General features: G+C 43.8%; 1 protein-coding gene across 2 annotated transcripts in view; it reads right to left on the reverse strand.

Moving 5' to 3' along the window:
* LOC110531288 (IQ motif and SEC7 domain-containing protein 1) overlaps window positions 1-26,283 on the reverse strand; it is a 99,724-nt gene extending 73,441 nt beyond the window's left edge. For both annotated transcript variants that reach the window (XM_036989041.1, XM_036989042.1), the window contains exon 1: window positions 25,873-26,283. In XM_036989041.1, coding sequence (XP_036844936.1) covers window positions 25,873-25,940 — 68 coding nt within the window. In that variant the 5' untranslated portion in view covers window positions 25,941-26,283. The remainder of the gene's footprint in view (window positions 1-25,872) is intronic.
* Window positions 26,284-27,088: the final 805 nt, after the last annotated feature.

Here is a 27,088-nt window from a genome sequence, read left to right on the forward strand (position 1 = left end):
GTTTTGTCTAGGGGTTTTGTAGTTTATGGGATTGTGTTTAGTATAGTATTCTAGGTAAGTCTATGGTTGAGAGCCTAGAGTGGTTCTCAATCAGAGGCAGGTGATTATCGTTGTCTCTGATTGGGAACCATATTTTGGCAGCCATATTCTTTGAGTATTTCGTGGGTGTTTGTTCCTGTCTCTGTGTTTGTTGCACCAGATAGGGCTGTTTCGGTTTTTCACGGTTCTTGTTTTTTGTATATTGTTCGTATTTTTCATCTTTCATTAAAGATGTATAAAGATAACCACGCTGCGTTTTGGTCCTCCTCTCTTTCACCAGAAGAAAACCGTAACACTATCTCTATGTCTACCTCAGGGGCTGTCGCATTTGCCTGATGCGTGGTAACATTCTGATCTAGGGGAAGTCCTTCAGAAACAGAAGTGAATGTGTTGGGACTAGTAGTTGTGTTACACATATTTGTGAATGCCAACAACAAAAAAATGTGGGTCCCAGAAGCCACTCAAAGACTGACATGACCAAAACATGTGACCCACAGTCGCTGGCAATCTGTCATTTCGCTAATGGAGACGGTGGAAAACGTTGAACTGAATGAGCCTGTGCCTTATGCAAAATGATGAGGTGTGGATATGCTCAGTACTATGTTGCCATATGTCATCGGGTAGCTTGCCACCCATGTCTTGCTCCCTTGCGGATGTTGCATTCGCCTAGGAAGGAAGATTAATGTTCTGTATTATGTCGTATAATCTGGAGATTGGTCCCTTCAGATACAGGTTAAGATCTAAGCCGCCTCTCGACTGGACACTTAGATGGCTCGAGTGGAAAGGAAAGGAAATGTGTTTTTTAGCAAAGCTGAGAGTTTGCAGGTACTTAAAAGTGGATAACGAAAATATTATGGTCAAACCCTCAGAGTATCGAATGAGACGAAAATGTTGTCAACAAAAAGGTCACAAAAAAAACACTCGACCGTTCCTGTGTCACAACTGGAATACCGTGTCAACCTGCGATGCTGGGAAGAGATGATTAGATGTTCATGGAGAGAAGTCACTTGCTTGTTTAAGGCTAAAATGATTTCGGAATTGGGACCAAATTTTTATGGAGTTCTTGACAGTGGGATTCAAAACATGGGTAACAAGGTTCATGGGCAGTGGGGAGCACGGTCACAAGGTTCATGGGCAGTGGGGAGCACGGTCACAAGGTTCATGGGCAGTGGGGAGCACAGGAATGAGACAGGAGACGTTGGAAGGCTTGACTGTAAATCCATGATGGCCCAAGTTGGACCATCCTTGTTTTCAAATGTAGAAACTCAATAAAAACATTTAGATATATTTTCTGACCAGTAGCAGTGTAAACAACTGGAAAGACCCAACCTGCCTGCGGGCTTAGGTCTCTCTAGATATACAGTACCAGTCAAAGGTTTGGACACACCTACTCATTCAAGGGTTTTCTTTACTTTTTACTATTTTCTACATTGTCGAAAAATAGTGAAGACATCACAACTATGAAATAACACAATGTATTCAAGTAGTAACCAAAAATGTGTTAAACAAATCAAAATATATTTAAAATCAAATCAAACTTTATTTGCCACATGCGTCAAATACAACCTTACCGTAAAATGCTTACTTTTAACCAACAATGCAATTCAAGAAAGAGTTAAGAAAGTATTTACCAAAAAAACTAAAGTAAAACATAATAAAAAGTAACACAGTAAAATAACAATAACGAGGCTATATACAAGTCAGTGTGGAGGCTATATACAGGGTATTACGGTACAGAGTCAATGTGGAGGCTATATACAGGGTATTACGGTACAGAGTCAATGTGGAGGCTATATACAGGGTATTACGGTACAGAGTCAATGTGGAGGCTATATACAGGGTATTACGGTACAGAGTCAATGTGGAGGCTATATACAGGGTATTACGGTACCGAGTCAGAGTACAGGGGCACTGGTTAGTTTATTATTTTTTTACATTTATTTCACCTTTATTTAACCAGGTAGGCCAGTTGAGAACATGTTCTCATTTACAACTGCGACCTGGCCAAGATAAAGCATAGCAGTGTGAACAGACAACACAGAGTTACACATGGAGTAAACAATTAACAAGTCAATAACACAGTAGAAAAAAAGAGAGTCTATATACATTGTGTGCAAAAGGCATGAGGAGGTAGGCGAATAATTACAATTTTGCAGATTAACACTGGAGTGATAAATGATCAGATGGTCATGTACAGGTAGATATATTGGTGTGCAAAAGAGCAGAAAAGTAAATAAATATAAACAGTATGGGGATGAGGTAGGTCAAATTGGGTGGGCTATTTTAGTAGAGTTATTCTGTACATGTAGGTAGGGGTAAAATTGCTACGCGTAGATAATAAACAGCGAGTAGCAGCAGTGTAAAAACAAATGGAGGGGGGTTTCAATGTAAATAGTCCAGGTGGCCATTTTGATTAATTGTTCAGCAGTCTTATGGCTTGTGGGTAGAAGCTGTTAAGGAGCATTTTGGTCCCAGACTTGGTGTTCCGGTACAGCGTGCCGTGCAGTAGCAGAGAGAACGGTCTATGACTTGGGTGACTGGAGTCTTTGACAATTGTTTGTGCTTTCCTCTGACACTGCCTAGTATATAGGTCCTGGGTGGCAGGAAGCTTGGCCCCAGTGATGTGCTGGGCCGTATACACTGCCCTCTGTAGCGCCTTAGATGCCGAGCAGTTGCCATACCAGGCGGTGATGCAACTGGTCAGGATGCTCTCGATGGTGCAGTTATAGAACATTTTGAGGATCTGAGGACAAATCTTTTCATTCTCCTGGGGGGAAAAGGTGTTGTCATGCCCTCTTCATGACAGTCTTGGTGTGTTTGGACCATGACAGTTTGTTGGTGGTGTGAACACCAAGGAATTTGAAACTCTCGACTCCGCTAAACGACAGCCCCATCGATGTTAATGGGGGCCTGTTCTGCCCACCCTTTCCTGTACTCCACAATCATCTCCTTTGTCTTGCATATTGAGGGGGAGGTTGTTGTCCTGGCACCACACTGCCAGGTCTCTGACCTCCTCCCTATAAGTTGTCTCATCGTTGTCGGTAATCAGGCCTACCACTGTTGTGCCGTCAGCAAACTTAATGATGGTGTTGAAGTTGTGTATGGCCACACAGTTGTGGGTGAACAGGGAGTACAGGAGGGTCCTAAACACGCACCTCTGAGGGGCCCCAGTGTTGAGGATCATCGTGGCAGATGTGTTGTTGCCTACCCTTACCACCTGGGGGCGGCCCATCAGGAAGTCCAGGATCCAGTTGCAGAGGGAGGTGTTTAGTCCCAGGGTCCTTAGCTTAGTGATGAGCTTTGTGAGCACTATGGTGTTGAACGCTGTGCTGTAGTCAATGAACAGCATTCTCACATGGGTGTTCCTTTTGTCCAGGTGAGAAAGGTCAGTGTGGAGTGCGATTGAGATTGCGTCATCTGTGGAACTGTTGGGGCGGTATGCAAATTGGAGTGGGTCTAGGGTATCTGGGATGATGCTGTTGATGTGAGCAATGGCCAACCTTTCAAAGCACTTCATGGCTACCGACGTGAGTGGCAGGTTTCCTTCCCTTTCTTGGACACATGGACTATGGAGGTCTGCTTGAAACATGTAGGTTTTACAGACGCGGTCTGAAAGAGGTTGAAAATGTCAGTGAAGACACTTGCCAGTTGGTCCACGCATGCTTTGAGTACACGTCCTGGTAATCCGTCTGGCCCTGCGGCCTTGTGGATGTTGACCTGTTTAAAGGTCTTGCTCACATCAGCTACCGAGAGCGTTATCACACAGTGGTCCGGAACAGCTGGTGCTCTAATAAATGCTTCAGTGTTGCTTACCTCGAAACAAGCATAAAAGGCATTTAGCTCGTCGGTTAGGCTCGCGTCACTGGGCAGCTCACGGCTGGGTTTCCATTTGTAGTCTGAAATAGTTTTCAAGCACTGCCACATCCGACGAGAGTCAAGTAGGATTCAATCTTAATCCTGTATTGATGTTTTGCCTGTTTGATGGTTCGTCTGAGGGCATAGCGGGATTTCTTATACGCGTCCGGATTACTGTCCTGCTCCTTGGAAACGGCAGATCTAGCCTTTAGCTCGATGAAGGTGTTGGCTGAAATCCTTGGCTTCTGGTTGGGATATGTACGTACGGTCACTGTGGGGACGAAGTCGTCGACACACTTATTGAGGAAACCGATGACTGAGGTGGTATATTCCTCAATTACATTGGATGAATTGCGGAACTTATTCCAGTCTGTGCTAGAAAAACAGTCCTGTAGCGTGGTTTTCTCCTTTCTCTCTGCTCAGACAGTCATGGCTCTGTCTCTGAGTCGTGTTGAGGCAGATAAAGACAGAGCTAACACCAGTTTGCTGTCAGTCTGCTCTGTGGTTCCAACTGGCCACACCAGCTTATGTGTAGCTGAATGTAGCTTTAAGCAGGTTACTTACTCCTTATTCTCTTCTTTGTTCCATCTTCTCCTTCCCTCTCTCCTGCCCCCCCCCCCCCCCCCCCCCCCCCCCCCCCCCCCCCCCCCATCTCTCTAGTCAGACATCCTTGGGTTGGTTTGTATCAGAGTCGAATCAGTTGGGTTGGCTGTCACTCTGCTCTGCAGTTCCAACTGGTTACATGAGCTAAAAGCGGGCAGGGCGGGCGGCGTGAGAAATGTCAGTGATCAGTCTAACTAACCATAGGGCTCTGTGTGTGAGGACCAACTCTTGAACTGCATTGCTGCTTAAGGGCTTGTAAGAAAGCATTTCACAGTAAGGTCTACCTGATGGTTTTGCCGCATGTGACAGGTTTGAACTGCTGCATGCCAAGTAATCATTCCACACTCTACTAGTACCGGCTCGAGAACCTGCCAAGTTCTAATTCCACATTTTACTGCTGCCTGCTCTAGAACCTGCCAAGTTCTGATTCCACATTCTACTGCTGCCTGCTCTAGAACATGCCAAGTTATGATTCCACATTCTACTACTGCCTGCTCTAGAACCTGTCAAGTTATATTTACAAGATCTACTGCTGCCTGCTCTAGAACCTGCCAAGTTATATTTACAAGATCTACTGCTGCCTGCTCTAGAACCTGCCAAGTTAACTCCACATTCTACTACTGCCTGCTCTAGAACCTGCCAAGTTCTAATCCCACATTCTACTGCCTCCTGCTCTAGAACCTGCCAAGTTATATTTACAAGATCTACTGCTGCCTGCTCTAGAACCTGTCAAGTTATATTTACAAGATCTACTGCTGCCTGCTCTAGAACCTGCCAAGTTATATTTACAAGATCTACTGCTGCCTGCTCTAGAACCTGCCATGTTTTAACTCCACATTCTACTACTGCCTGCTCTAGAACCTGCCAAGTTCTAATCCCACATTCTACTGCCTCCTGCTCTAGAACCTGCCAAGTTATAATTACAAGATCTACTGCTGCCTGCTCTAGAACCTGTCAAGTTTTAACTCCACATTCTACTACTGCCTGCTCTAGAACCTGCCAAGTTCTAATCCCACATTCTACTGCCTCCTGCTCTAGAACCTGACAAGATTTAATTCTACATTCTGCTACTGCTTGCTCTAGAACCTGCCAAGTTCTGATTCCACGTTCTACTGCTGACTGCTTTGGAACCTGCCAAGTTCTAATTCCACATTCTACAGCTGCATGCTCTAGAACCTGCCAAGTTCTAATCCCACATTCTACTGCCTCCTGCTCTGGAACCTGACAATATTTAATTCCACATTCTGCAACATATGGTTCACTAACACAACCATACAGGTGACAGAGCCCTATAAGGCCCTGTGAACTAAACAGACCTACGTTCAAATACTAACCAGCTAGCACATTTGGTTCCTTGGAAGTTTTGGTAAAGTATGTTTTTCGTTTCACATTGGTTGGGGGAACAAAACCATACATTTCCAGACATAAGGAGCATTCAACTCCCCAGTTACGACATGAGGATCATTCAACTCCCCAGTTAAACCATGAGGATCATTCAACTCCCCAGTTAAACCACGAGGATCATTCAACTCCCCAGTTAAACCACGAGGATCATTCAACTCCCCAGTTAAGGCATGAGGATCATTCAACTCCCCAGTTAAGGCATGAGGATCATTCAACTCCCCAGTTAAACCACGAGGATCATTCAACTCCCCAGTTACGACATGAGGATCATTCAACTCCCCAGTTAAACCATGAGGATCATTCAACTCCCCAGTTAAGGCATGAGGATCATTCAACTCCCCAGTTAAGGCATGAGGATCATTCAACTCCCCAGTTAAGGCATGAGGATCATTCAACTCCCCAGTTACGACATGAGGATCATTCAACTCCCCAGTTACGACATGAGGATCATTCAACTCCCCAGTTAAACCACGAGGATCATTCAACTCCCCAGTTAAACCACGAGGATCATTCAACTCCCCAGTTAAACCATGAGGATCATTCAACTCCCCAGTTAAACCATGAGGAGCATTCAACTCCCCAGTTAAACCATGAGGAACATTCAACTCCCCAGTTAAACCACGAGGATCATTCAACTCCCCAGTTAAACAACGAGGATCATTCAACTCCCCAGTCAAACCACGAGGATCATTCAACTCCCCAGTTAAACCACGAGGATCATTCAACTCCCCAGTTACGACATGAGGAGCATTCAACTCCCCAGTTACAACATGAGGAGCATTCAACTCCCCAGTTACGACATGAGGAGCATTCAACTCCCCAGTTACGACATGAGGATCATTCAACTCCCCAGTTAAACCATGAGGAGCATTCAACTCCCCAGTTACGAATGCGGAGCATTCAACTCCCCAGTTACGACATGAGGAGCATTCAACTCCCTAGTTAAACCACGAGGATCATTCAACTCCCCAGTTAAACCACGAGGATCATTCAACTCCCCAGTTACGACATGAGGAGCATTCAACTCCCCAGTTACGACATGAGGAGCATTCAACTCCCCAGTTACGACATGAGGAGCATTCAACTCCCCAGTTAAGACACAAGGAGCATTCAACTCCCCAGTTACGACATGAGGATCATTCAACTCCCCAGTTAAGGCATGAGGATCATTCAACTCCCCAGTTAAACCACGAGGATCATTCAACTCCCCAGTTACGACAAGAGGATCATTCAACTCCCCAGTTAAACCATGAGGATCATTCAACTCCCCAGTTAAGGAATGAGGATCATTCAACTCCCCAGTTAAACCACGAGGATCATTCAACTCCCCAGTTAAGGCATGAGGATCATTCAACTCCCCAGTTAAACCACGAGGATAATTCAATTCCCCAGTTAAGGCATGAGGATCATTCAACTCCCCAGTTAAACCACGAGGATCATTCAACTCCCCAGTTAAGGCATGAGGATCATTCAACTCCCCAGTTAAACCACGAGGATCTTTCAACTCCCCAGTTAAGGCATGAGGATCATTCAACTCCCCAGTTACGACATGAGGATCATTCAACTCCCCAGTTAAACCATGAGGATCATTCAACTCCCCAGTTAAGGCATGAGGATCATTCAACTCCCCAGTTAAGGCATGAGGATCATTCAACTCCCCAGTTAAACCACGAGGATCATTCAACTCCCCAGTTACGACATGAAGATCATTCAACTCCCCAGTTACGACATGAGGATCATTCAACTCCCCAGTTAAACCACGAGGATCATTCAACTCCCCAGTTAAACCACGAGGATCATTCAACTCCCCAGTTAAACCATGAGGATCATTCAACTCCCCAGTTAAACAATGAGGAGCATTCAACTCCCCAGTTAAACCATGAGGAACATTCAACTCCCCAGTTAAACCACGAGGATCATTCAACTCCCCAGTTAAACAACGAGGATCATTCAACTCCCCAGTTAAACCATGAGGAGCATTCAACTCCCCAGTTAAACCATGAGGAACATTCAACTCCCCAGTTAAACCACGAGGATCATTCAACTCCCCAGTTAAACCATGAGGAGCATTCAACTCCCCAGTTACGACATGAGGATCATTCAACTCCCCAGTTAAACAACGAGGATCATTCAACTCCCCAGTTAAACCACGAGGATAATTCAACTCCCCAGTTAAACCACGAGGATCATTCAACTCCCCAGTTAAACCACGAGGATCATTCAACTCCCCAGTTAAGGCAAGAGGATCATTCAACTCCCCAGTTAAACCACGAGGATCATTCAACTCCCCAGTTAAGGCATGAGGATCATTCAACTCCCCAGTTAAACCACGAGGATAATTCAACTCCCCAGTTAAGGCATGAGGATCATTCAACTCCCCAGTTAAACCACGAGGATCATTCAACTCCCCAGTTAAACCACGAGGATAATTCAACTCCCCAGTTAAGGCATGAGGATCATTCAACTCCCCAGTTAAACCACGAGGATCATTCAACTCCCCAGTTAAACCACGAGGATCATTCAACTCCCCAGTTAAGGCAAGGGGATCATTCAACTCCCCAGTTAAACCACGAGGATCTTTCAACTCCCCAGTTAAGGCATGAGGATCATTCAACTCCCCAGTTACGACATGAGGATCATTCAACTCCCCAGTTAAACCATGAGGATCATTCAACTCCCCAGTTAAGGCATGAGGATCATTCAACTCCCCAGTTAAGGCATGAGGATCATTCAACTCCCCAGTTAAGGCATGAGGATCATTCAACTCCCCAGTTACGACATGAGGATCATTCAACTCCCCAGTTACGACATGAGGATCATTCAACTCCCCAGTTAAGGCATGAGGATCATTCAACTCCCCAGTTACGACATGAGGATCATTCAACTCCCCAGTTACGACATGAGGATCATTCAACTCCCCAGTTAAACCACGAGGATCAGTCAACTCCCCAGTTAAACCACGAGGATCATTCAACTCCCCAGTTAAACCATGAGGATCATTCAACTCCCCAGTTAAACCATGAGGAGCATTCAACTCCCCAGTTAAACCATGAGGAACATTCAACTCCCCAGTTAAACCACGAGGATCATTCAACTCCACAGTTAAACAACGAGGATCATTCAACTCCCCAGTTAAACCATGAGGAGCATTCAACTCCCCAGTTACGACATGAGGAGCATTCAACTCCCCAGTTACGACATGAGGAGCATTCAACTCCCCAGTTACGACATGAGGATCATTCAACTCCCCAGTTAAACCATGAGGAGCATTCAACTCCCCAGTTACGAATGAGGAGCATTCAACTCCCCAGTTATGACATGAGGAGCATTCAACTCCCTAGTTAAACCACGAGGATCATTCAACTCCCCAGATAAAACACGAGGATCATTCAACTCCCCAGTTACGACATGAGGAGCATTCAACTCCCCAGTTACGACATGAGGAGCATTCAACTCCCCAGTTACGACATGAGGAGCATTCAACTCCCTAGTTAAACCACGAGGATCATTCAACTCCCCAGTTAAACCACGAGGATCATTCAACTCACCAGTTACGACAAGAGGATCATTCAACTCCCCAGTTAAACCATGAGGATCATTCAACTCCCCAGTTAAGGCATGAGGATCATTCAACTCCCCAGTTAAACCACGAGGATCATTCAACTCCCCAGTTAAGGCATGAGGATCATTCAACTCCCCAGTTAAACCACGAGGATAATTCAACTCCCCAGTTAAGGCATGAGGATCATTCAACTCCCCAGTTAAACCACGAGGATCATTCAACTCCCCAGTTAAGGCATGAGGATCATTCAACTCCCCAGTTACACCACGAGGATCTTTCAACTCCCCAGGTAAGGCATGAGGATCATTCAACTCCCCAGTTACAACATGAGGATCATTCAACTCCCCAGTTAAACCATGAGGATCATTCAACTCCCCAGTTAAGGCATGAGGATCATTCAACTCCCCAGTTAAGGCATGAGGATCATTCAACTCCCCAGTTAAGGTATGAGGATCATTCAACTCCCCAGTTACGACATGAGGATCATTCAACTCCCCAGTTACGACATGAGGATCATTCAACTCCCCAGTTAAACCACGAGGATCATTCAACTCCCCAGTTAAACCACGAGGATCATTCAACTCCCCAGTTAAACCATGAGGATCATTCAACTCCCCAGTTAAACCATGAGGAACATTCAACTCCCCAGTTAAACCACGAGGATCATTCAATTCCCCAGTTAAACAGCGAGGATCATTCCACTCCCCAGTTAAACCATGAGGAGCATTCAACTCCCCAGTTACGACATGAGGAGCATTCAACTCCCCAGTTACGACATGAGGAGCATTCAACTCCCCAGTTACGACATGAGGAGCATTCAACTCCCCAGTTACGACATGAGGATCATTCAACTCCCCAGTTAAACCATGAGGAGCATTCAACTCCCCAGTTACGAATGAGGAGCATTCAACTCCCCAGTTACGACATGAGGAGCATTCAACTCCCTAGTTAAACCACGAGGATCATTCAACTCCCCAGTTAAACCACGAGGATCATTCAACTCCCCAGTTACGACATGAGGAGCATTCAACTCCCCAGTTACGACATGAGGAGCATTCAACTCCCCAGTTACGACATGAGGAGCATTCAACTCCCCAGTTACGACATGAGGAGCATTCAACTCCCCAGTTAAGACACAAGGAGCATTCAACTCCCCAGTTACGACATGAGGAGCATTCAACTCCCCAGTTAAGACACAAGGAGCATTCAACTCCCCAGTTTAAGACACAAGGAGCATTCACACACGTCCCTACTTCTAACTGTTGTTAAACCCATCTTCAGATGGCGGCTACATCTCCCTGTATAACTAACCAGATTGCATCCTATTTCCTATATAGCGCATTACTTTTGACCATGGTCTATAGGTGGGAATAGGCTGCCATTGGGAAGCAGCCCATACTTCACTATCACAGTGAAATTCATAATAAACACTATAAGAGCAAACCGTTGAATTAATTTGAACTACCATAATAAAACAACAACATTAGTCAATTTGTGTTCTGTTTATTACTGTTCTGGGCATTAAAACTGTGAATAATAAAGTTAAAAACTACAACAGCCCAAAACAATAAAGATCATTTCCTGGTGGGTAATAAAACGAAAGTAATGAACTGAAATTAAAACAAATAAAACTGCAAAATCAATTGAATTAGCGTGCTGTGTCCATTGTGTTGGATGCCCTCTGCTTAGAGAACAGAACAGACACAGAACAGAACAGAGCAGAACAGAACAGAACAGAACAGAGCAGAACAGAACAGAACAGAGCAGAACAGAACAGAACAGAGCAGAACAGAACAGAACAGAGCAGAACAGAACAGAGCAGAACAGAACAGAACAGAACAGAGCAGAACAGAACAGAACAGAGCAGAACAGAGCAGACCATAACAGAACAGAACAGAACAGAGCAGAACAGAACAGAACAGAACAGAACAGAGCAGAACAGAGCAGAGCAGACCAGAACAGAACAGAGCAGAAAAGAACAGAACAGAACAGAACAGACACAGAACAGAACAGAGCAGAACAGAACAGAACAGAGCAGAACAGAGCAGAACAGAACAGAGCAGAGCAGAACAGAACAGAACAGAACAGAGCAGAACAGAACAGAACAGAGCAGAACAGAACAGAGCAGAACAGAACAGAGCAGAACAGAACAGAACAGAGCAGAAAAGAACAGAGCAGAACAGAACAGAGCAGAACAGAACAGAGCAGAACAGAACAGAACAGAACAGAGCAGAACAGAGCAGAACAGAACAGAACAGAGCAGAACAGAACAGAGCAGAACAGAACAGAGCAGAAAAGAACAGAGCAGAACAGAACAGAGCAGAACAGAGCAGAACAGAACAGAACAGAACAGAGCAGAACAGAGCAGAAAAGAACAGAGCAGAACAGAACAGAGCAGAACAGAGCAGAACAGAGCAGAGCAGAACAGAGCAGAACAGAACAGAGCAGAACAGAGCAGAACAGAACAGAGCAGAGCAGAGCAGAGCAGAACAGAGCAGAGCAGAACAGAACAGAGCAGAGCAGAACAGAACAGAACAGAGCAGAACAGAACAGAACAGAGCAGAAAAGAACAGAGCAGAACAGAGCAGAACAGAACAGAGCAGAACAGAACAGAGCAGAACAGAACAGAGCAGAACAGAACAGAACAGAGCAGAAAAGAACAGAGCAGAGCAGAACAGAGCAGAACAGAGCAGAACAGAACAGAACAGAACAGAACAGAACAGAGCAGAACAGAGGAGAACAGAACAGAGCAGAAAAGAACAGAGCAGAACAGAACAGAGCAGAACAGAACAGAGCAGAACAGAACAGAACAGAGCAGAAAAGTACAGAGCAGAAAAGAACAGAGCAGAACAGAACAGAGCAGAACAGAGCAGAACAGAACAGAACAGAACAGAGCAGAACAGAGGAGAACAGAACAGAGCAGAAAAGAACAGAGCAGAACAGAACAGAGCAGAACAGAACAGAGTAGAACAGAGCAGAGCAGAACAGAACAGAACAGAGCAGAACAGAACAGAACAGAGCAGAAAAGAACAGAGCAGAACAGAGCAGAACAGAACAGAACAGAGCAGAACAGAACAGAGCAGAACAGAACAGAGCAGAACAGAACAGAACAGAGCAGAAAAGAACAGAGCAGAACAGAACAGAGCAGAACAGAGCAGAACAGAACAGAACAGAACAGAGCAGAACAGAGGAGAACAGAACAGAGCAGAAAAGAACAGAGCAGAACAGAACAGAGCAGAACAGAACAGAGCAGAACAGAACAGAACAGAGCAGAAAAGAACAGAGCAGAACAGAACAGAGCAGAACAGAACAGAGCAGAACAGAGGAGAACAGAACAGAGCAGAACAGAACAGAGCAGAACAGAGCAGAACAGAACAGAGCAGAGCAGAGCAGAACAGAGCAGAGCAGAACAGAACAGAACAGAGCAGAGCAGAACAGAACTGTGACACCACTGAGTTCTATGTTGCTAATAAAGACACACGGGATTTAATTAGAACATTTGGTCTCAGGTCTTCATGATCCCTATCAGCAGTCTCTCACCCACTATGTTAAGACACAGCACGTCTATGCATACCGGCAAGACACATTTACCAACATTCATTAGTATTGTGGCTGAAACTGTGCACCAGTGGTGGAGATACAAGAGCCAGCGCTCGGCCTAGTTCTGTTGCAGCCCGCCTAATAGCAACTTGGCTTTAATAATTGAGAAAAACATTTTTTTTTTTTTGGGGGGGGGGGGGGGGGGGGGGGGGGGAATATGGATTTGGGGAAATAATCTAGTGGATAATATTATACTAATCTAAAAATAGTCCAAAGAAAACACTGGTTAACATCTGAGTACAAGAGGGTGGTGGTGATGAGGACAGGTGGCCAGGGCTGGAGGAGGATGTAGCACGCAGAGAGAGAGAGAGAGAGAGAGAAGGGGAGAGAGAGAAGGGGGAGAGAGAGAGAGATAGAGAGAGAGAGAGAGAGATAGAGAGAGACAGAGAGAGAGAGAGAAGGGGAGAGAGAAGGAGAGAGAGAGAGAGAGAGAGAGAGAGAGAGAGAGAGAGAGAGAGAGAACAGGGACAGGAATCCTAACCGGATATTTGTCCCAATTTTCTTTCGGAACGTTTTGGACTCACTTTGGCCATGCTGCTCACAAACACAACAACGACATCACATTGAGAATACACTGAGCTGGTAAATCTATTTCTGGAAAATGTATTAATTATATTTAATACCACAACAATTCCATGAAAAACTACAGAATGACAAACCAAACAAATATGTATATTAGACTAGAGGTACATGGAGGTTTCTATCAGACTAGAGGGACATGGAGGTTTCTATCAGACTAGAGGAGGTTTCTATCAGACTAGAGTAGGTTTCTATCAGACTAGAGGAGGTTTCTATCAGACTAGAGGAGGTTTCTATCAGACTAGAGGAGGTTTCTATCAGACTAGAGGGACATGGAGGTTTCTACCAGACTAGAGGAGGTTTCTATCAGACTAGAGGAGGTTTCTATCAGACTAGAGGAGGTTTCTATCAGACTAGAGGGACATGGAGGTTTCTATAAGACTAGAGGAGGTTTCTATCAGACTAGAGGAGGTTTCTATCAGACTAGAGGAGGTTTATATCAGACTAGAGGTACATGGAGGTTTCTATCAGACTAGAGGGAAATGGAGGTTTCTATCAGACTAGAGGAGGCTTCTATCAGACTAGAGGATGTTTCTATCAGACTAGAGGAGGTTTCTATCAGACTAGAGGAGGTTTCTATCAGACTAGAGGAGGTTTCTATCAGACTAGAGTTACATGGAGGTTTCTATCAGACTAGAGGTACATGGAGGTTTCTATCAGACTAGAGGAGGTTTCTATCAGACTAGAGGGACATGGAGGTTTCTATCAGACTAGAGGAGGTTTCTATCAGACTAGAGGAGGTTTCTATCAGACTAGAGGAGGTTTCTATCAGACTAGAGGAGGTTTCTATCAGACTAGAGGGACATGGAGATTTCTATCAGACTAGAGGAGGTTTCGATCAGACTAGAGGGACATGGAGGTTTCTATCAGACTAGAGGAGGTTTATATCAGACTAGAGGTACATGGAGGTTTCTATCAGACTAGAGGAGATTTCTATCAGACTTGAGGAGGTTTCTATCAGACTAGACGTTCATGGAGGTTTCTATCAGACTAGAGGAGGTTTCTATCAGACTAGAGGGACAAGGAGGTTTCTATCATACTAGAGGAGGTATCTATCAGACTAGAGGTACATGGAGGTTTCTATCAGACTAGAGGAGGTTTCTATCAGACTAGAGGAGGTTTCTATCAGACTAGAGGAGGTTTCTATCAGACTATAGGAGGTATCTATCAGACTAGAGGTTTCTATCAGACTAGAGGAGGTTTCTATCAGACTAGAGGAGGTTTCTATCAGACTAGAGGAGGTTTCTATCAGACTAGAGGAGGTTTCTATCGACTAGAGGTACATGGAGGTTTCTATCAGACTAGAGGAGGTTTCTATCAGACTAGAGGTACATGGAGGTTTCTATCAGACTAGAGGAGGTTTCTATCAGACTAGAGGTACATGGAGGTTTATATCAGACTAGAGGAGGTTTATATCAGACTAGAGGAGGTTTCTATCAGACTAGAGGTACATGGAGGTTTCTACCAGACTAGAGGAGGTTTCTATCAGACTAGAGGTACATGGAGGTTTCTATCAGACTAGAGGTACATGGAGGCTTCTATCAGACTAGAGGAGGTTTCTATCAGACTAGAGGAGGTTTCTATCAGACTAGAGGAGGTTTCTATCAGACTAGAGGAGGTTTCTATCAGACTAGAGGAGGTTTCTATCAGACTAGAGGAGGTTTCTATCAGACTAGAGGGACATGGAGGTTTCTATCAGACTAGAGGAGGTTTCTATCAGACTAGAGGAGGTTTCTATCAGACTAGAGGAGGTTTCTATCAGACTAGAGGAGGTTTCTATCAGACTAGAGGAGGTTTCTATCAGACTAGAGGAGGTTTCTATCAGACTAGAGGTACATGATGGTTTATTCCCTGTTTTTCTCTCTTGTGGGGAAGAAAATGAGGCTTGACCATTTTGGCCAATCAAAACATTGAAAAACAATCCTTAGATTTGTGTCTTCATTACGGCCCTTTGCAGCATGCACATTTAGCAGAGGCACAGCTGACATAGACAACCCCACAACCTCAGCTCCCAATCCCACAACCTCAGCTCCCAATCCCACAAACTCAGCTACCAATCCCACCACATCAGCTCTCAATCCCACCACCTCAGCTCTCAATCCCACCACCTCAGCTCCCAATCCCACCACCTCAGCTCTCAATCCCACCACCTCAGCTCTCAATCCCACCACCTCAGCTCCCAATCCCACCACCTCAGCTCTCAATTCCACCACCTCAGCTCTCAATCCCACCACCTCAGCTCCCAATCCCACCACCTCAGCTCCCAATCCCACCACCTCAGCTCTCAATCCCACCACCTCAGCTCCCAATCCCAACACCTCAGCTCCCAATCCCACCACCTCAGCTCTCAATCCCAACACCTCAGCTCCCAATCCCACCACCTCAGCTCCCAATCCCACCACCTCAGCTCCCAATCCCACCACCTCAGCTCTCAATCCCACCACCTCAGCTCCCAATCCCACCACCTCAGCTCTCAATTCCACCACCTCAGCTCTCAATCCCACCACCTCAGCTCCCAATCCCACCACCTCAGCTCCCAATCCCACCACCTCAGCTCTCAATCCCACCACCTCAGCTCCCAATCCCAACACCTCAGCTCCCAATCCCACCACCTCAGCTCTCAATCCCAACACCTCAGCTCCCAATCCCACCACCTCAGCTCCCAATCCCACCACCTCAGCTCCCAATCCCACCACCTCAGCTCTCAATCCCAACACCTCAGCTCCCAATCCCACCACCTCAGCTGACATAGACAATCACACCACCTCAGTTATCTCGGGCTCCCTCAGATGACAGGACAGCTCCTCTCCCAGCAGCTGGTGCCACCACCACGGCCCTCAAAAGGCCTGCTACCATCCACTGATATTATGGACAACCAGTACGTTAATAAGGAACAAACAGGAGGCATACCCATGGATAGATTGTAAAGAAGGTAAGGTGGGCTGCGAAACGTGTCACACACACACACACACACACACACACCTGTCAGTCTAAACGTCTCAAGGGTTTGAAACGTTTAAACGAATGGCGTTCATACACCGTAAGTCACAGTGGGTCAAATCCTAATGATCCAACACAAGCAATCAAGAGCAAAACAAAACAGGCACAACGTATCACTGACAAAAGGCTATTGAAAAGCTGTGTGACGGCATGAATGTGTCCTACCTGAAAGCCACCTGCGCTGTGCTCTACTGCATCATGCATTTATTCACTATAATCTACTTGAGCTGCACATCATCAATGGGGGAGGGGTGGTGGGGGGGTAAACGTTTGGTACGGACTCTATTCCTGAGATGCGCAAAATAAAAATATATTTGCGAGCACATAATTGAGATAAAAGGTAATGTCTCAATAATAATAGATATTAATAGATACATCTGCTAGCCTTAGAAACTAAACTAGGATGATAGTTTATCTCAAATGCGGACGGACCAGTGAGCTACATTTTGTCTGTCTTTCATCTTTAACGAGCTTCCCGACGAAAAGGCAGAGACTATTGTGAAACATTTTATTGTTTAAGTTTTGTAATTGGTCGGCGGGCATACGGAAGGGGGTCGCTAGCTGCCATCCCATTGGTCTAAACCAAAGCTTTTTTCCTTTTTTCTATCTACACAAAATACCCCATAATGACAAAGCAAGAACAGTTTTTTTTTATATATTTTTTTAATTGTTGCTAATTTATACAAATTAAAAAACTGAAATATTAAATTTATATAAGTATTCAGACCCTTTACTCAGTACTTTGTGGAAGCACCTTTGGAAGTGATTACAGCCTAGAGGCTTCTTGGGCATGACTCTTGGCACACCTGTATTTGGGGAGTTTCTCCCATTCTTCTCTGCATATCCTTTCAAGTTATGTCAGGTTGGATGTGGAGTGTTTCTGCACAGCTATTTTCAGGTCTCTCCAGAGGTGTTTGATCAGGTTCAAGTCTGGGCTCTGGCTGGGCCACTCAAGGACATTCAGAGACTTGTCCCGAAGCCACTCCTGCGTTGTCTTGGCTGTGAGCTTAGGATTGTTGTCCTGTTGGAAGGTGAACCTTCGGCCCAGTCTTATGTTTTGAGCACTCTGGAGCAGGTTTTCATTAAGGAACTCTCTGTACTTTGCTCCGTTCATCTGTGCCTCGATCCTGACTAGTCTACCAGTCCCTGCTGCTGAAAAACATCCCCACAGTATGATGCTGCCACCACCATGCTTCGCCGTAGGGATGGTGCCAGGTTTCCTCCAGATGTGACGCTTGGCATTCAGGATAAATAGTTCAATCTTGGCATTAATTTGACCAGAGAATCTTGTTTCTCATGGTCTGAGAGTCTTTAGGTGCCTTTTGGCAAACTCCAAGAGGGGTCGTCATGTGCCTTTTACTGAGGAGTGGCTTCTGTGTGGCGACTCTACCATAAAGACCATAACTATAGAGATAGTTGTACTTCTGGAAGGTTCTCCCATCTCCACAGAGGAATTCTAGAGCTCTGTCAGAGTGACCATCGCGTTCTTGGTCACCTGCCTGACCAAGGCCCTTCTCCCCTGATTGCTCAGTTTGGTCGGGCGGCCAGCTCTTCGAAGAGACTTGGTAGTTCCAAAGAATGATGGAGGCCACTGTGTTCTTGGGGACCTTCAATTCTGCAGAAATGTTTTGGTACCCTTCCCAAGATCTGTGCCTCGACACAATCCTGTCTCGGAGCTCTACGGACAATTCCTTAGACCTCATTGCTTGGTTTTTGCTCTGACATGCACTGTCAACTGTGGGAGCTTATATAGACAGGTGTGTGCTTTCCAAATCATGTCCAATCAATTTAATTTACCACAGGTGGACTCCAATCAAGTTGTATAAATATCTTGAGGATGATCAACGGAAACAGGATGCACCTGAGCCCAATTTCGAGTCTCATAGCAAAGGGTCTGAATACTTATGTAAATAAGGTATTTCTGTTTTTAATTTTTAATACATCTGCAAAAATGTTACCAAAAAAATGTTTTCACTTTGTCTTTAGGGGGTATTGTGATGTCATTATAAGGCTGTAACGTAACAAAATATGGAAAAAGTCAAGGAACTCAACTTATTCTTTAAAGTTGTTATAGTAGAATATACAAGGTCACATTACTAAATCGGCTAGTGCATCATCAGTTCCTCTTGTCATGTCCGTCATTACAGACCTTAGAGAGATGTTTATAACTTGTCAGAAATGTCCAGATCAACGAGCCCATGTCAGCTCCCTTTTTTTTATTAAAAAAAAAAATTTTTTTTAGCCCATTGATAATGTTGGAATTTTTTTGTCACTCAAAAAAATCACATGAATACACATTAGACATGGCAAAATGTATAGAATTGCGCGCAGAAAAATGCCTTTAAAACTGCAAAATGTTATTTGACATGACAAGATGTGTAGAATTGCAGGAAAGAAGCTTTTAAAACTTAAAAATTCTCCGTTTCTGTCATGAACGAGAGGGAAAAAGTTTAGGAATCCCCATAGAATGGAACTGGAGGTTCCACTTTCAAATCTACATGGACAAACTGTACACCGTATAGAGTCGATCTCCCCAAAACCAGAACCAAATCGTCGAGCGGCCCCCCAAAAAAATGTTTAGCAACAAACTGGCCTCCCCCAAAAAAATTAGGGAACGTATTAGCAACACGCTGGCCCCCCCCAAAAAAATTAGGGAACATATTAGCAACACGTTGGGCAGCGAGCTCTTCTTTCTGACTTCAAAGCACTCTGCGCTCACTTTGAGCCGGCCAAATCGGACCTAACAAGAACAGAAAAGATCTACACGCATATTCTCATCTGAGTGACATCGATCAAATCATTGGCATGCAGATGCAGTTTGGACATTTCACCAGTAAAACATCAAGAATTATCATTTCACAATTGACAGTGACGATGATTGTGTAATGAGATATGCCTAACTTGGTGTTTGACGGTATTAAATTGTTTTTTTAAACACAGGCACAGGCAGACGTTGTAGTTGGAGGATGCATTTTACACATATTCTATAACGACTTTTCAATAGGCTACATCTGTAGGTACAAACTTTGATTGAAGAAATTAAGACATAATTAATTTTTTGTATTTTTTTAAATAGCTCCTTCCGCTTAAACACTAGTACTACAACACTGACCAGTAAGTCTAACGAACCTGACTCTTGTGTGTCTCTTCACTATGAATTCAAACCGTTTCAACAAGGACAGTCTTTTTGGTTGAGATCAAATTCATCTGCAACACATTCTCAGAGATATTAAGCTGGGATAACATTTGACTGGTGTGTGTGTGTGTGTGTGTGTGTGTGTGTGTGTGTGTGTGTGTGTGTGTGTGTGTGTGTGTGTGTGTGTGTGTGGGGGGGGGGTTGAAATGCAAGCCGTATGCTCTGGATGCTTAGTCAAGCAGTTCTGAATTGGATCATTGTGATCTGAGCAGATGAGAAACGACAGTACAGGCACCGCCATTTATTTTAAAGAAATAGGAGGGAGGCAGGAAGGCAGGCAGGGAGGGAGGCGGGGGGGGGGGGGGGGGGGCAGGCAGGGAGGGAGGCAGGCAGGCAGTCAAGGGAGAAAGGCGGGGGAGGTATGCCGGCAGGTAGGGAGGTAGACAGGCAAAGAATCAGAGAGGTAGAGAGGTAGGCAACAAGGTAGGCAGGGCAGGGAAGGAGAGAGAGAATGACAGGGAAGTAGGGAGGGAGGCAGGGTGGGAGGGAGGGCGGTAGGGAGGCAGGTAATGAGGCAGACAGACAGGGTCGGCTGAGGCTCTGTATTGAAAGCCTTGCAGCAGCCCACACCAGCACAGATCATTAATTCAAGGTCACCCTCGAAAGCCTATAATGCATAATGATCACTGCCAGCCATGTTAGCATTGATTCAGTATTTGTACTATGTGTATAGTACCATGTTATCATTGACTCAGTACTGGTACTCTGAGTATAGTACCATGTTATCATTGACTCAGTACTGGTACTCTGTGTATAGTACCATGTTATCGTATTTATTATTACTATAATAAATAGTATTATTTTATTATTTTACTTTTCTATTATTTCTCTATTTTCTTTCTCTCTACATTGTTGGGAACGACCTGTAACTAAGCATTTCACTGTTTGTCTACACCTGTTGTTTACGAAAGGTGACGAATAAAACTTGATTTTATTTTATTTTAGAAAATTCTCAGATTCTTCTCTGCATTTCATGCTTTCAAGTTATGTCAGCTTGGATGTGGAGTGTTGCTGCACAGCTATTTTCAGGTCTCTCCAGAGGTTTTTGATCAGGTTCAGGGCCACGATTGGTGGACTGAGAGACATGAAAAACAGCTTCTATTTTAACCTCTCTAGGCTAGAGGGCGGTATTTTCACGTCCGGATGAAAAGCGTACCCAAAGTAAACTGCCTGCTACTCAGGCCCAGAAGCTAGGATATGCATATTATTAGTAGAGCTGGATAGAAAACATTCTGAAGTTTCTACAACTGTTTGAATAATGTCTGTGAGTATCACATAACTTATTTGGCAGGCGAAACCCCGTGGACAAACCATCCTGGAAAAAAAAAATTGTCACTCTCTTTTCATTGAGTTTTCTATGTGGATCAAGATTTCTAAGGCACTTGCTTGCAGTTCCAATTGCTTCCACTAGATGTCAACAGTCTTTAGAAATTGGTTGATGTTTTTCCCTTGAGAAATTAAGAAGTAGGGCTGTTCATGTAACAGTATAACTTTAAACCGTCCCCTCGCCCATACCCGGGCTTGAACCAGGGACCCTCTGTACACATCAACAACAGTCACCCACGAAGCATCGTTACCCATCGCTCCACAAAAGCCGCGGCCCTTGCAGAGCAAGGGGAACCACTACTTCAAGGACTCAGAGCAAGTGACATCACCGATTGAAACGCTATTTAGCGCGCACCACCGCTAACTAAGCTAGTGTTTCATATCCGTTCAGAATGAGGGTCGAGTCTAGTGTAGTGTTGTGGTTGGGGCGCAAGACCTGAAAGCAAGACCTGAAAGCTCGCTCCACTTTGTTTTTATCCGGTAGTGAACACAGTTTATCCCGTCTTAAATTTGATTGATTATTTACGTTTAAAAATACCTAAAGTTGGATTAGAAAAGTTGTTTGAAATGTTTGGATAAAGATTACAGGTAATTTATTAGATATTTTGTAGATATTTTGTTGCGCGAGTTGGAACCAGTGTTTTTCTGGATCAAACGCGCCAAATAAATGGACATTTTGGAGCTATAACGATGGAATTAATCGAACAAAAGGACCATTTGTGTTAATGGGACATATTGAAGAAGCTCGTCAAAGGTATGAATTATATATTATTTCTGAATTTTGTGTCGCGCCTGGCGTGATGAAATATGATTGTCTGTGTTTGTTTGATGGGGTCCTGTCCTCAGATAATAGCATGGTTTGCTTTCGCCGTAAAGCCTTTTTGAAATCTGACACGGTGGCTGGATTAACTTCTCTAGGGTAGGGGGCAGCATTGGGAATTGTGGATGAAAAGCGTGCCCAAATTAAACTACTTGCTACTCAGCCATAAAAACATAGAATATGCATATAATTAGTAGATTTGGATAGAAAACATCCGAAGTTTCTACAACTGTTTGAATGATGTCTGTGAGTATAACAGAACTCATATGGCAGGCGAAAACCTGAGAAAGAATCCAACTAGGAAGTGGGAAATCTGAGGTTGGTTGTTTTTCAACTCATTCCCTATTGATGATACAGTGGGATATTGGTCATGTTGCACTTGCTAAGGCACTAGATCTAGTCACTAGATGTCAACAGTCTTTAGAACCTTGTTTGAGGCTTCTACTGTGAAGTGGAGGCTAATGAGAGGGGAATGAGTCAGAGGTCTGCCAGAGAGCCACGAGCTGACCATGCGCAGTCACATGAAAGTTAGCTTGCATTCCATTGCTTTTCTACAGACAAAGGAATTCTCCGGTTGGAACATTATTGAAAATGTATGTTAAAAACATCCTAAAGATTGATTCTATACATCGTTTGACATGTTTCTACGGACTGTAACGGAACTTTTTGACTTTTCATCTGCTCGTGCGTCATGAAGTTGGATTTCTGGGCTGAACGCGCTAACAACAAGGAGGAATTTGGACATATATGATGGACATTATTGAACAAAACAAACATTTATTGTGGAACTGGGATTCCTGGGAGTGCATTCTGATGAAGATCATCAAAGGTAAGTGAATATTTACAATGCTATTTCTGACTTCTGTTGACTCCAACATGGCGGATATCAATTTGGCTTGATTTGTCGTCTGAGCGCCGTACTCAGATTATTGCATGGTTTGCTTAAAGTGTTTTTGAAATCTGACACAGCGGTTGCATTAAGGAGAAGTATATCTTTAATTCTGTGAATAACACTTGTTTCGTTTATCAATGTTTATTATGAGTATTTCTGTAAATTAATGTGGCTCTCTGCAAAATTACCGGATGTTTTGGAACTACTGAACATAACGCGCCAATGTAAACTCAGATTTTTGGATATAAAAATTAACTTTACCAAACAAAATATACATGTATTGTGTAACATGAAGTCCTATGAGTGTCATCTTGATAAAGATCATCAAAGGTTAGTGATTAATATATATCTATATTTATGCTTTTTGTGACTCCTCGCTTTGGCTGGAAAAATGGCTGTGTTTTTCTGTGACTCTGACCTAACATAATCGTTTGGTTTGCTTTCGTCGTAAAGCCTTTTTGAAATCGGACACTGTGGCTGGATTTACAAATACATGTATGTTTGAGGAATTTTAATTATGGGATTTCTGTTGTTTTGAATTTGGCGCCCTGCAGTTTCACTGGCTGTTGACAGGTGGGACATTACCGATCCACGTACCCTAGAGAGGTTAACAAGAAGTAAAGCTTTATTTTGGTGTATCACACTTGTAATTGTATAAAAGTTAAATATTTCTAATAATTTAATTTGAATTTGACGCTCTTCCATTTCACCAGATCTTGTCAAATCGATCCCGTTAACGGGATTTGATCCCTAAGAATTAGACCACAAGCCGTCCTCCGCCCAGTACCCTGCCCTGAACTTAGTCACTGTCTCTAGCCTGCTACCACCCGGTAGTCTACCCTGCACCGTAGAGACTGCTGCCTTCAGAAAGTATTCACATCCCTTTACCTTTCCCACATTTTGTTGTGTAACAGCCTGAATTTTAAAATGGATTTAATTTAGATTTTGTGGGGTCACTGGTCTACACACAATACCCCATAATGTCAAAGTGGAATTACTACATATGTCAAATTTTTGTACAAATCAATTCAAAATGAAAAGCTGAAATATCAATAAGTATTCAATCCCTTTATCGAATAAGTTCACGACTAAACATGGGCTTTAAAACATCACAAAAAGGTGTATGTATTTCTCCCCTGTTTTCTAGGGCGTATGAATATTTCCTTTAACCTGTCACATATGGACTCACTCTGTGTGCAATAATAGTGTTTAACATGATTTTTGAATGACTGCCTCATCTCTGTACCCTCACACATACAATTATCTGTAAGGTCCCTCAGTCGAGCAGTGAATTTCAAATACAGATTCAACCACAAAAGACCAGGGAGGTTTTCCAATGCCTCACAAAGAAGGACAGACATTGAATTGAGCATGGTGCAGTTATTAATTACACTTTTGAGGGTGTATCAACACACCCAGTCACTACAAAGCTACGGGTGTCCTGCGGAAGGTTTCATTCTATTCCGGCAACTGAGTTAGTAAGGAGTCCTTCTTAACTCAGTTGCCGGAGAGGAAGGAAACCGCTCAGGGATTTCACCATGAGGTCAATGGTGGCCTTAAAACAGTTACAGAGTTTAATGGCTGTGATAGGAGAAAACTGAGGATTGATCAACAACATGTAGTTACTCCACAATACTAACCTAAATGAAAAGAAGGAAGCCTGTACAGAATATTTCGCCCAAAAATGTGGAAAAGCAATTCATTTTTTGACGTAAAAAGGAAGTGTTACGTTTGGGACAAATCCAATACAACACTTTACTGAGTACCACCCTCCATATTTTTAAGCATAGTGGTGGCTGCATCATGTTATGGGTATGCTTGTAATCGTTAAGGACTGGGGAGTTTTTCAGGATAAAATGAAACATAATGGAGCTAATGGAGGCTCTCTAATGTAGGCTAGATGAATCAACTAGTTAGTTATATCAGCCGATCATCTCTAATGTAGGCTAGATGAGTCAACTAGTTAGTTATATCAGTTGATCATCTCTAATGTAGGCTAGATGAATCAGCTAGTTAGTTATATCATCTCTAATGTAGGCTAGATGAATCAACTAGTTAGATATATAATCTCTAATGTTGGCTAGAGGAATCAACTAGTTAGATATATCATCTGATCACCTCATAGGAGGGCAAAGGGTCAGGTGCTCCAGCACTCCTAGGGCTCCATCTGTGTGCCTGCTGGAATCTCTTCATGAGTTCACCCTCTCATTTGGCTCACATACACTCACACACTGTCTCTAATAGATTCATTATTTTACTATATGATTATAAAATATGACTTGTGATTTATTTGTATTTTTATAAACAATATCTTAACCTCCATATGTCAGAGACATTGTAACACTTTCATCATGTAATGTGTCTTTGGTCCAGCATATACTGTACCTACACACCACCGGACAACTGTACAATAACATTAATGGGTGAAAGAAGCTGTCAGTTTGTAAAAATAAATAAAGATTACAACACAGAAAACAATTCTTAATTTTTAAATGTACGTGGTTGGATGCCTCATTACCCCTCCCCAACTGCCAACGGTTATCCAAATGGAGAAATGGAGAGAGAGAGAGAGAGAGAGAGAGAGAGAGAGAGAGAGAGAGAGAGAGAGAGAGAGAGAGAGAGAGAGAGAGAGAGAGAGAGAGAGAGAGAGAGAGAATAATCCAGTCACAAACTATAGTCTGCTCTGCTCTACTGCAGCCTACTGTAGAAAGGGGTCGAAATTCGAGCCAGCACATCCTACAGGAGATCAAAAACAAATCCCTTTTGTATTGCAGTCCACCACACCATATTGACCAACTGGTTGTCACCAAAGACAAATTCAATATTGTCCTTTATGTTATGCAATTATTTGTATTTATCACACCCATATTGTGTTTTTGGAAAATAACATATGTTCAATGTCATGGAATGTAATAATTTGTTTATTTCTTGCGAATATTGCCGCATAATCTGAGACTAAACAGCGTTCTATAATACAACTAAAAAAGCGTCCTTACCAGTATATCAGCTTGTTATTATGAAGAATGGCAGGGGTCTTGTCCGAGGCGCAATTGATGCACCACATTGTTGGTAACTAACTCACGTCTCGTCCGGGTGCATAAAAACCGTTATTCCGTTTTGTAGTTAATTTGGCTCGAACACGGACAGCCGCTCGTAGAGAGACGCACGCCAATGATTCGCCTCTGATAGCATACTTCAGTTATTTCAGGTAGAGAACGTCGTTAACTCAGAAGAGAGAAGAAGAGAAACATCGATAGTCCTCGGCTCAATCCCCTCAAACCTCTAATTCCCCATCGTCCTCTCTTCCTCCCTCTAATTTCTTTGAACCTCTAACGCGGCATTTTCTATCGCTATCTCCTGGGCGCGCAGGGTTGCTGTCTGCCTGAGCAGAGCAGCGTGACACAGCAGTCACGGCAACAACACAACTGCTGCTAGTCTGATTTCAGGCTCCAGTCAACACTCTCATCAAGGGGGGGGGGGGGCTATTTTAATCTCTCAATGCTCTCCCAAATGTTTTATTTTATTGTTTCAATTGGAATACATCCTCAGATGAAAGACACAGACACATATTATGGTCCACGGACAAATAAATATATGATTAATTCATTTGAAACTAAGTTTAACGTCACATTTATTTAGTTATTGCAGCCCAATACGCAATTTTATTTTCTGGGGCCCACACTGCCATACTGTGTGTAACATATAGCATTAGGCCTAGTCGACCTGTCCCTTCGTCTCAAAGACACTTTGCAGAGAGAAACATGAACCTGAACTGAAAGGCCTTGTCCCCTGCATGGCTCCTACTGACCACAGCAGAGGGTCATCATCCCAGGCTCTGTGGTGTGTGACAATGTACAGTGACAATAGCCGAGACTAGAAACTAGCAGCTTGTTTTTCCCATGCATCACCTCTCTCTCTCTCTCTCTCTCTCTCTCTCTCTCTTTCTGACACATACACACACATACGCAGGCACGCGCGCACACACACACACACACACACACACACAGAGATGTATTGCCTTGAAGACAACACTCTATAATTCATTATAAGCAGCAGTCTCTCACACTATATCTCTCTCCCTTTCTTTGTCTCTCACAATCTTTCTCCCCCCCCCCCCCTCTCTCTCTCTCTCTCAATCCAATCAATTTAAGGGCTTTATTGGCATGGGAAACATATGTAAACATTGCCAAAGCAAGTGAAGTAGATAGTTAA

Source organism: Oncorhynchus mykiss, chromosome 9 (genome assembly GCF_013265735.2).
Source record: "Oncorhynchus mykiss isolate Arlee chromosome 9, USDA_OmykA_1.1, whole genome shotgun sequence".
NCBI classification, from domain to species: domain Eukaryota; kingdom Metazoa; phylum Chordata; class Actinopteri; order Salmoniformes; family Salmonidae; genus Oncorhynchus; species Oncorhynchus mykiss.